Consider the following 12,117-nt stretch of genomic DNA (forward strand, 5'->3'; position numbering starts at 1 on the left):
CTCCTTTTATTCCTTCTCAAATACATTTTTCTCTCTTCTTTCTTTTTTTTTTTTTTTAATAAGTAGTGTTTCAGTTTTATTCTAAAATTTTGAAATTTATATAAAGTTATGTATGTATAAGTATGTATATATTTATATTCTGTATACAGTAAAGTTGCCTTTCTACCTCAGTCCCCTATCACTCAATTCTCATTGTACCTCACTACCTACACAAATGCATAGGCAGCCACTGTTATTAATGTCTTAGTGTTCCTTCAGGGTTTCCTTATGTATATAAAGCAAATATGAGTATAGATATTTATACTTACCTATTCTATTTTCTACATAAAATTAAAGAACATTACTCATCCAATTCTCACTGCTTTGTTCACTTTTTATTTCTTGGCTCTTTATGAGTACATGGAGATTCTTCCCATTTTTTTGTGACAGCCACATTCAATTTCCTTGTTAATTAATGCCTAGAATCAGACTTAATGACCCTTCCCATTTGCTGAAGACCCATTATCAGGCCTCATTCTTTTCTACCCTTGTCTTCCCAGAGTACCTATCTTTTCTGAGTGAGTCACTACCTTTCAGCCTTAATGCCAGGATTTGCCCTTCTACTATGCACATAACAGAAAATTGTAGAAAGAGGTACAAGGATTATGGAGAACCTTTGAAGTTCCAACCAGATAAATGGGAGAATGAAAGAGCCAGAGCCTAGCTTCTATATTATCCCTTTATCATCTCTGAGGACTCCAACCTTTTAACCTATGTGCATTTTAAATGTTTGCAATGTCTACATTGTACCTTTTACCCAGAACAAATACTGGCTTTATTGTGGTCTCACAGTCTATGTTTTAACCATCTTGGTCTCCTAAAAGTGTAGCAGATAGTTGTTCACATTTATTACATAAATATACCATTCGCTCTAGCTGTTTCTTTATTCTGCTGAGTCTCTTTCTTCTAAAGCCTAGTTGAGCAGTCGTGAAAGCTATCATATTGGTTCTTAATTCTTCCAGTGTCCTCACTTGTCTCTACTCAGGAGTTCAGTTACTCTCAGAATTTCAACTGTTATATTTGTGAATGATTTTATACGCTTGTATTTCATTTCTTTTTTTCTCTCATTTTCAGGACTTTTAAATCTGTTTTTAACATTTGTGTATCTAATGTATCTAATGAATTTGTGTTTATTATGTTAAACTTTTGTTACAAGACATTAGGAGATCTGCTCTATAGATGAAGAAACTTTTGTTCAGAGGGATCACACAACTAGGTAGGAACCCATAGGTAGTAATTAGAGCTATGACTCAGAGTCACTGCATTTGATTATTCCCTGGAACCTCACTCTCAAAACATGGAATGCAAACATTAGGACATCTGAATTCTAGCCTTGATTCTACTGTACTAGACTTTGATGTTAAACGATTCTCTGTACCTGGGTTTCACTTTCTAGAAAATGAGGAGGTTGAACTAGATTTCTAAAGCCCCTTCTTACTTGCTAGCTGTGATCCTGGATATAAATCTAAGGTTGCTTACAGTGTAGGACCTGTCACCAGTTTCTCTATACTTTTAAGAGCCAGGGCTATTTCTGTCTAGTTCGATATATACCTGTCCTATGTTTGGTTGCTCCTTCTGTTTGGGGTTTAGGTACCAAATCAGTGGATTTTATATAAGCAATAGATTCCACCTCCCCACCCCAATTACATAATACATTTTTTTGTCTTACGAAGTGCATTTATATTCTGTAAAGGATAATTTTTGTTCATTGACTCAATGATTTTTAAATAACTGTATGTAGTTGATTTTTTAAAAATTCTTTAAACCTTTATGTATAACCCAGAAAGACATGTGGGTTTGTTCATTTCTTTCTCAGTTTTTTTCCTAAGTCTATAGCTACTGTATCCATTTTACAAAATAATTTTATAGTACTAATGCATTTTTAATCCTCATTGGAGAAATATTTTGATATATTGCTTTATAACATGATACATTCATTAGTAAAGAAATGTAATGAAGACTTTGTAATGGTCTGCCTTTTACATAGGAATATTCTTATTTTGAGTTTTTTAGACACATTCTAAAATGGGGACTTATTTTACTTTAATATGCTCTGTATAAAGGTGCTTTTCTAGTTTATATATAAAGTGATGTTTCTTTTATTTTTAATAAAAATAACTAATACCTTTTTGGCTAGTTTTGTTTTTATAACTTAGTAATTTATTTGCAGAAAGTATAAAAAATAAAGTACCACTTTTTCAATTGTTACTTATCCAATTTGGACTATAATATATAACTAATATTTCAGGCGATTTATTTAAAATATTTTATGCAAAATATTTCAATTTATTTTTTTCTTCTTGTTGCAGGAGCTAGAGTTAATGCCAAAGACAGCAAATGGTTGACACCTTTACACAGAGCAGTTGCATCTTGTAGTGAGGTATGAAATTTCTCTTAGTAAATATATTGTATATAAAAGCATTAAGTAGGCTTGCCTTTGAGCCCATATTCAAATTCTTTGTTTTCAAAAGAAGGAAAAAGCAACTAAAAATACCTAGACTGGTTATTTTACTTTAGAATTTGTACAGACCAAGTTAACTGTTCTCCCATCTCTCTTTTGTGACAAAGTTCTCTTGGAGAGTGTGAACTGCAGAGAGTAGAAAACCCTTGTCATATATGTCCTACAAGAGAGATTACTTTCTATACCTATAAAATCCTCCTCAGTCTTTTCTCTCCTGAACATGCTGCAAGGGTTCTCCTGACCATGATCAAGAAATAATCTCAGCAGTATATAACAGTTCACTGAAATATTGTTTAAACACCGGGGGCGCGCCTGGGTGGCTCAGTGGCTTAAAGCCTCTGCCTTCACCTCAGGTCATGGTCTCAGGGTCCTGGAATCGAGCCCTGCATCAGGCTCTCTGCTCGGCGGGGAGCCTGCTTCTCCTTCTCTCTCTGCCTGCCTCTCTGCCTACTTGTGATCTCTCTCTCTCAAAATAAATAAATAAGTCTTAAAAAAAGAAAAGAAATACTGTTTAAACACCGAAATTAGCGTCAAAAACATGACATGATCTCACATTTTACCAGTTCTAAATATACAACCTAAAAATGTTAGGTATCTCATGGGGAAGAACAGTTTCTTCTTCTTTATAACACTGTGTATGATTTGTTCTTCAAGATAACTGACATTTTTGGAGAACATTCATTTTTATGTTTTTCATATCTTCTAGTTCTCTTGATAGCCGTATAGGATAGATATTTTGAGGGAATTGTAGCTAATGGTTTGCCAGAAACCACTCAACTTTTCAGTTGCAGAGATGGACTGAAAACCTGGACCCTCTTTTTTCTGTCATCTTACTCTCTTTCTAAAATTATTAGATGCATTTTATATTAGGTGCATTTTAAAAAAGCGTTGTGCCCAGAGAACTCTTATCTCTTCATTCTTCTTTGTATTCCTCATTGTGAACTATGTGTTGAGCCCAGAACAAGTGAAGAGAAGTAGGGGCACAGTGGCTGGGAAGGATTTCAAACCCTGCGATGTGACAGAGGCAGTGTTAGATGTAGCCTCCTAGTTGGAAGGAGGAGGGAGGGAATAGTAATAGGTGGTATGCTGTAGCACACATCTTACTGTGGATCTGGGAGCTGTTGAAATGTGGAACTTGGATCTGGAGAAACTGGCTGTACTAGCTGTGGGATCTTAGGCAGATCTGGGGATTATCATGAAAGCTAAGACATTAACCAAAATACTTTGAACAATGAAATTCCATGGGAATGTTAATTAAGTTTGTGGTTACCCCTCTTGTAAAGAGTTTCTATAAACAAGGGCAGTTAAGGAAGATAAACATACTATCTCTGGAACCTATTAATAAGTTAGGCCTATCCATATTTTAGTATGACTCTTGGAAATATGATTTTTAAAATTGGTGTTTTGCCAACTTAAGTCATAAGAAGGAACACTTTGGTATATTTGTAGAGATTGTAAAACAGGCCAAAAATTCTTAAAGAAAATAATATTAGAGGAAGATGACAGGTTCTTCCCAAAGACTTGACAGCTGATTTTTAAAAACTGTGTGCTTAGCCTGAGCTTGAGGGCAAGCTATAGGCCGGAAAGCAGTGATCGTTAAGAAGTTTCTTAAGTCTGCTTCCAGCCTAAAAATTACTGGGCTGTGTAGTATATTACTCTTTTGCAGGAAACCTAGTCAAGATTATCAGTTTCACCCATATTCTTTTAATTTCTTCAGTTACATCCTGGGAGCAAAAGAGAGTTATACTTTTTTTTTTTTTTTTTTAGATTTTATTTATTTATTTGACAGACAGAGATCACAAAGTAGGCAGAGGCAGGCAGAGGAGGTGGGGGAAGCAAGCTCCCTGCTGAGCAGAGAGCCTGATGCGGGGCTTGATCCCCGGACCCTGAGATCATGACCTGAGCCAAAGGCAGAGGCTTAACCCACTGAGCCACCCAGGCACCCCAAGAGAGTTAATTTACTTTAATAATTTGATAATTATTAATAATTATATTAATAATTAATATAATGTCATACTTATTACATTATGTATTTATATATTTTATAATTATACATTATACACACAATATATTATGATATTAATAACATAATTATTAATAAATCAATAATTTAATTAATTTCATTTAATAATAAGTATAGCCACAGAGGGGTATGGAAAAGACAAAATTTTAGGCAGCTTTGGTTTATGTTTTTGAGATACCACGAGAGAAGTAAACCCTACGACGGGGTGATCAGTGACTGTTTTCTCAATCCTCCAAGGCCTCTGGAAGTTAACACCATTGTAGAGCATAGTGGAGAAATTAATTCATTGCACAGAGGATGCCTTAGGGCTAATTCCTTCATGGTACCTAGGTTGAGAATGGCTGCTTCTGGTTTTATATCCTGAGCTCCTCACTCTCCCTCAGTGACATGGCTTCCACACACTTCATATTGGCTGGCTGATTTGTTTCATCTCCACCAGTGGTTTGTGACTTCCATTCTTCTAATGGAGTGTACAGTTCAGCTCTCTATAAATGCAGAGTATTCTTCTTAATAGATTGATTTCTGAGTATTAGGACTTTGTGTATGTGTCTGTGTTTGGGTTTTGTTTGCTTGTTTTTTAAGAAGCCCATTACACTGCTAGATCTCTGGAAGATACACACACATACACTTTTTTAACTTAGCTCAAGAAATTACATCTTAGTGCTATCCAGAAACTGAGTTTATATTATCACATGAGATATTAACAGCCCATCCAGCTATTAAAGTTCATTTGCAAATGTGTTAGCCCTTTTTCCTGTGCCTGACTTCAAATCAATGGGAAGAATTGCTAAAAAGAGCCACAGATGGCTAGTGCTCCATAGACTCCTCTAGATTGACCCGAGTGATGAACTCTTTAGGTAAAATTATTTAAACCTTGGTCATCACCCCATATTTCATAATCTTATTAGAAGAAGTATCCTAGGATATTTTCTAGGATGTTTTTCCAAAGTCAAGGCACATGTGCAGCATTTCTTACACATACACAGTGTCTGATAATGGAAAAATTGGGATTGAGGTTACTATGGTAATTATTTGCCATTAGTAAAACCATGTGTACCCTTTATTATCCCTATATCATTTTCTGAAAGCTTATAATGTAATAATGTGATCTAAAATTTTATTAGGTTATGACATCAGGCTCATTGATTTGTAATTTCCAGAAATTTGCCCTTTTAGATGGCTCAGTCTGTTGGTGTCCGCTCTTGATTTCAGCTCAGGTCATGATCCTCAGGGTTGTGAGATCGAGCTGTGAGCTGGGCTCCACATTGGGCATGGAGCCAGCATAAGATCCTCTCCTTCCCCTTCCACCTCCCCCCCACCCCGACTCTTGCATGCTCTCTCTAAAAAGAGAGAAAGAAATTTGCCTGTTTGATTTGGTTTAATGTCTCCCATTTGTAGATTTGATTTTTCTGAATTTTCAAAGATCACTGCTGTTGTGATCTGACATACTGTTCTGAGTGATAATAGTTTTGGTTGCCTTAACAAAATATTACAGACTGGCTGGCTTAAACAACAGAAACTGATTTTCTTATAGCCTGGAGGCTAGAACTCCTAGATCAAGATCCAACAGAGTCCATTTCTGATGAGGGCTGTCTTCTGGGCTTGCAAACTGCTACTTCTCACTGTGTATTCGGGGGTATCTTTCTCTTCCTCTTCTTAAAAAGCGGCCTGTCTTATCAGATTAGATTGCCTCCATTCCATCTCATTTAAGTTTAATTAGTTTCATATGCTTAATTAGTTCATATGCTTTAATTAGTTTCATATGCTTCAGCATATGAGTGGCGGGAGAACAACGCCATTGGTCTATAGCAATGAACCCATGGTTCAAACTTTCCTCTCTGTTGATTCTAGGATCTTAGTAATTGTGTTTATAGCCTTTCTTAGGTACCATCTTACCTTCCCTTACCTACTGTATTTATTTCTGCTTTTCAGTGAAACAGAAGAATAGTTTTGATTTTTCTAGTTCTTGCTAATGGAACATAAGTATTCTCCAGACTTTTCAGAGGATTTAATGTATGCAGTGTGAATTCCAGAGTGGGAATGAATAAGGCAAGCCTGGCATCTATAGTATGCTGTTTGCCTAATTTATCCAATTATAGATTGTTCATTTTGTTTTTAATTATTTTCTGGTATATCCATTAGCACACTAACTAACATTTCCCAGTATAGTGTTAGTTTTAATCCTCTGAGTCACAGGATGCCCTTCGTGAGATGGAGAATCCTGATGGTGTGTTTGTACCATTTCCCTTCTGTATCATTTTTTCCATATTCCTTTTTTTTAAATTGCAGTATAACTTAAAGTAAATGCAGAGATACTGTGTATAGTCTTGAGTTTTGACACAGGTATCCATCCATGTACCCACTCTTGTAACTTTTTTCCCAATCAAAAAAAATTTCCTTCAGGCCAGCAAGTTACCTCATGTCCCTTTCCAGTCTTCCTTGTCCCCAGAGGCAACCACTGTTCTGATATCTTCTACCATAGGATAATTTGGCTTATTCTAGAACTTTATAAAAATGGAATCACTATGTATTCTTGTGCTGTGAATTTTTTGTTCTACTTAGTATTTTTGAGAATCCTTCATACTGTGTACATTTGTTGCTGAGGAATATTTCATTATATGATACACAACAGTTTGCATATCGGCTTTTTGGTTCTTATGAATAAACCTGCCGTGGCTGTTCTTGAGTAGGTGGGTCTTTTTAAATTTCTCTCGGGCAGGGGCGCCTGGGTGGCTTAGTGGGTTAAAGCCTCTGCCTTCAGCTCAGGTCATGATCCCAGAGTCCTGGGATCAAGCCCCACATCGGGCTCTCTGCTCAGCATGAAGCCTGCTTCCCCGCCCCCACCCCCCACCCCCTGCCTGCTTGTAATCTCTGCCTGTCAAATAAATAAATAAAATCTTTAAAAAAAAAATTTCTCTGGGGCAGATAGCTAGAGTAGAATTTTGGGGCCTAGAGTATGTCTCCATATATATCTTTCTTTGCTGGCTGATTTCCTTAGGAGATTGATAGACTACTGGGCATCTCTCTAATCTTTTATCAGTCTTGTTAAATACTTACACTATTTCCCATATTTCAAATAGTTCTGATTACTTTTTATTTGAAAGGCACAAAAAAATATTTGTGAATCACAGATAATAGTATTTTTAGTTGTCTTCCTTCCTACTTGACATATTGATAGTTGCTTGACGTTTGTGAACGCTTTTTAATTTTGTTATTTTTGTTTTTTGTTTTTTTAAGAAAATCAAGGGTCAACGGGGGGCCTGGGTGGCTCAGTTGGTTAAGAGCCCATCTCTTGGTTTCAGCTTAGGTTATGATCTCAGGGTCCTGGGATGGAGCCCCAAGTTGGCTTGGGGATTCTCTCTCCCTCTCCCTTTACCCCTTCTCCTGCTAGCTTGCACATGCTCTCTCTGCTCTCTCTCTCAAATAAATAATCTTTTTTTTTTTAATATTTTATTTATTGGGGTGCCTGGGCAGCTCAGTGAGTTAAAGCCCCTGCCTTCGGCTCAAGTCATAATCCCAGGGTTCTGGTATCGAGCCACGCATCGGGCTCTCTGCTCAGCAGGGAGCCTGCTTCCCTCCCTCTCTCTCTGCCTGCCTCTCTGCCTCATTGTGATCTGTCTGTCAAATAAATAAATAAAATCTTTTTTAAAAATTTTTATTTATTTATTTGACAGAGAGATCGCTAGTAGGCAGAGAGGCAGGTTAGGGCAGGGGGAGCAGACTCTCTGCTGAGAGATTCCAGGACCCTGAGATCATGACCTGAGCCGAAGGCAGAAGCTTAAAACACTGAGCCACCCAGGCATCCATAAATAAAAAAATCTTTAAAAAAAAAAAAAAAAAAAAAAAAAAGGACAAGAAAGAAAACCAAAAGTCAGTATTACTAGGCTTAGTTCTGATTCTGGTCTTTTTCATTTCATGTGTGCTTTGTCATTCATCTGCCAAAGATAGGATTATCAATGCAAGGAGAAATTATCGCTAAGTTTAGTTCTGACTGTAGTGCTTAATGTAGATAGCATACTGGATTCCTTAGTATCTAGCCATGAGTCCAATTTATAGATGTATTGTGAAGTTTTCCTTGTGCTTCTGGGAGATAAATCCCTTTGGATAATAAGCTTTTAAATAGACTTGTTAACAATAACTTTCTCACAGCATCTATTTCTCTATCTTTCTCTCTCTCTCTCTGTCTCTAATAAACTAGATACTAGTGATTTTTCCATTTGTAAAATATAATGTATACTAATTTGGGAGATAGTATGCTTTAAATTTTTATATATTTTATTGCAAAACAATCAATTCCTTAAAACTTTTGAAAGTATAAATTAATTGTATCTTATTACCTAGAAAAACAAGAGAAGCAATGAACATTTTTTTTGTTTCTTTTTTTTGAGAGCATGGGCAAAACGGGGGAGAGAGAGAGAGAGAGAGAGAGAGAGAGAATCCTCATGCAGACTCCCTGCTGAGCACAGAACCCGACATGGGACTCCATCTCCCAACCCTGAGATCATGACCCGAGGCAAAATCAAGAGTTGGGACATTTAACCGACTGACCCACCCAGGCACCCCTATAATGAATGTTTTTAAAGAATATTTATCAGTATCTGTTTTTGCACATTTTGACCTTGTTATGCCTTTTAAAGGAGGACAGAAAAAGGGAATGTTTTATCTCAGTGCATCTTATAACAGCTCTGAGTAGTACTGCCTTTAGTCCAAAATATTTTGTTTTCTTGGGTAAATTCCTACTTATTTATAGCAGGTTCTGCCAGACTTTTTATTTCCTCTGGAAATATTAGTTCCTTAATATATATACAGTTTCTAAAATTGTTAACTCGGGGCACCTGGGTATCTCAAGTCAGTTAAGTGTCTGCCTTCAGCTCAGGTCATGATCCCAGGGTTGTGGAATTGAGTCCCCCATTGGGCTTCTTGGCTCATCGGGGAGCCTGCTTCTCCCTCTGCCTGCCACTCTCCTTGCTTGCATTCTTTCTCTTTCTCTCTCTCACAAATAAATAAAATCTTAAAAATAAAAGAAAACTATTAACTCATTTGTTTTTTGTAACTTTTATCTTCATATGTTTCAGGAAGCAGTTCAGGTACTTTTGAAGCATTCTGCAGATGTTAATGCTCGAGACAAAAATTGGCAAACCCCTTTACACATAGCTGCTGCTAATAAAGCTGTAAAGTGTGCTGAAGCTTTGGTACCTCTTCTGAGTAATGTAAACGTGTCTGATAGAGCGGGGAGGACTGCATTACATCATGCAGCTTTTAGTGGACATGGTGAGGTAGGTGGTGTTCAATTAGACAGTGATTCTCTCTCCTTTCATCCTGCCACTCCCCACCCCAATAATTAATGAACTTACCCTTTTTAGTGATTCAGTCCATGGAAATAGAAAAAAAAAAAAAAAAAAAAAAAAACAAAAAAAAAAAAAAAAAGCTTTCTTGTTCGTTTTTATCTAATTTTGCCTTTAGCAAATCCTCAGACTTCTTTTCATAATAAAATTCATGATATAAATTTCTCAAATTGAGAAGTTTACTTCTCAGATAGAAACCATGCTTTTGAATTTCCTGGTCAACCTGAAAAGACGAAGGAGAACACTGTCAAGAATACACAATGTGAAAAGTACGTCCTGTTGTGGAAAAAATAATACAGGAAGAGCAGTTTCATAGGGTTCCCAGAAGGATAGTAGCAAAGGAAAAAAGAGTTTGGAAAAGATGTACTTGTAGTTTATTATCAACATTTAGTCAGAAATTTTTTGATAACAGACCCTCAAAAGAAAAAAATCTAAGAAAATTAGTATTTAGTTATACAACGAGCATTGCCTAATGTTAAGTGTTATAGTGGCAGAGTGGGGTTTATGTGTACATAGAAGGCTTAGGAAAGAAGAAAACACAAGAATTACAAGAACCTTTGAGGACAACTTGTCCAGTCCTTCATTTTTGTTGCAGACACAGAGACTCAAAGAGGTAAAGTGACATTGCCAAGATTCCATGGTTGAGAGCTAGTGGCCGCAGTGCTGTTTTCTCTGTTTCTCTGTTTTTTGCAACATAAAGAATCCTTGCCTTCACTGCAATTAAGGTCACAGTTGTGTCCCTTTTTTGAAACATGGAGTGCCCTTTTCCGTGGGGGAACCATTGTAAATATGGTTAGATGGAATAGAAATACTGTTCTTGAAACATTATGAGGTAAGCAGACTGCGTGGAGTGACCTTCAGATCTAATCATATTATAGATAGTGCATTTGTGTTTGAATTCAAGACATTTCTGGGATAAGAATGCACTTTATATTTTAAAAACACCTTGGGCTATTAAAAGAAATAAACCTATTGTTAACTATTCCGCCTTTAGACCTTCCAGATTTGTACTTCATTGTTCATAAAATATCAGGACACAAAGTAGCTGTTGAAAGATACTGATACTTGCTCAATAACACCCATTGCAAATCCTTTTTTTCATATTTTGTCTTACTATTTATTAAATTATGTTAAAGAGTCTTTAAGATTTAGTCTAGCTCCTTCCTTTCTACAAATGCAGAAATTCAGTACCAGAGAGATTGAGATGAGTAGTCCTCATAAGGGACATTCATGAATAATTCTACTTCTGAATTTTGATGAAAATTTATTTTTATTACAGATGGTCAAACTACTCTTGTCTAGAGGTGCCAATATTAATGCTTTTGACAAGAAGGATAGACGGGCTATTCATTGGGCAGCATATATGGGTATGTACATTTTGAATTTCATTTTCTGACATTATGTACTCAGGAAAATTTGTACGTTTTAGTTCCTGCATTTGATATGACATCTGTTTTTTAGGATAGTGGGAAGTTACACCATATCTAAATTTGCTGCCCAAGTGGAACCAGCCTGGTAGTGGGAGAGGTTTGCCAGAACAATAATGTATTGGGTCCTCTTCTCCTAAAAGCTGATTAAAAATAATTCTTTTGGGGCGCCTGGGTGGCTCAGTGGATTAAGCCTCTGCCTTCGGCTCAGATCATGATCTCAGGGTCTTGGGATCAAGTCCCACATCGGACTCTCTGCTCAGCAGGGAGCCGGCTTTCCCGTCTCTGCCTGCCTCTCTGCCTGCCTCTCTGCCTACTTGTGATCTCTGTCTGTCAAATAAATAAATAAAATTTTTAAAAATAATAATAATTCTTTTTACCTTTAAAGGGAGAGACACCCTAGACACAGGTCTGAGAAACATAATTTTTGTAAGTTGGTATTTACTGAAAGCCCATTCTTATATCCATCCTTGTTTTTATGGGAATATTAAGGTAGAAGTTAGGAAGATGCTTTAGGAATCCTATTATTTTGGGCCACCACTGTGTTGAATAGGCATCATCATGTTTGATTTCTACAACAGTAATTTCATAGAAAGGAACTAAGGCTTAGAGTATATAGGTTTTTTTGTAGTAACATGATATATATGTTCTTGAAAAATCTTAGGATTTGCAAAATTGCACTCTAAACTAGCAAAGCTCATGGGAAAACAGTCTTGTGGTAGACCACCCCAAACCATGCAACATTGTGACCAGGGCACTACCAAAAACATTAATTGGTTCTGGAGGTAACTTGGACAGCCAGAGAGCAGGCAGATCTTGAGC

General features: G+C 36.6%; 1 protein-coding gene across 2 annotated transcripts in view; it reads left to right on the plus strand.

Moving 5' to 3' along the window:
• LOC111155016 (ankyrin repeat domain 28) overlaps window positions 1-12,117 on the plus strand; it is a 123,643-nt gene that overhangs the window by 59,004 nt on the left and 52,522 nt on the right. For both annotated transcript variants that reach the window (XM_022515010.1, XM_022515011.1), the window contains exons 4-6: window positions 2,349-2,419; window positions 9,599-9,799; window positions 11,148-11,235. In XM_022515010.1, the coding sequence (XP_022370718.1) occupies window positions 2,349-2,419; window positions 9,599-9,799; window positions 11,148-11,235 (360 nt within the window). The remainder of the gene's footprint in view (window positions 1-2,348; window positions 2,420-9,598; window positions 9,800-11,147; window positions 11,236-12,117) is intronic.

This window comes from Enhydra lutris, unplaced genomic scaffold (assembly GCF_002288905.1).
Source record: "Enhydra lutris kenyoni isolate GAN:26980312 unplaced genomic scaffold, ASM228890v2 scaffoldscaffold39, whole genome shotgun sequence".
In the NCBI taxonomy this organism is placed as follows: Eukaryota; Metazoa; Chordata; class Mammalia; order Carnivora; family Mustelidae; genus Enhydra; species Enhydra lutris.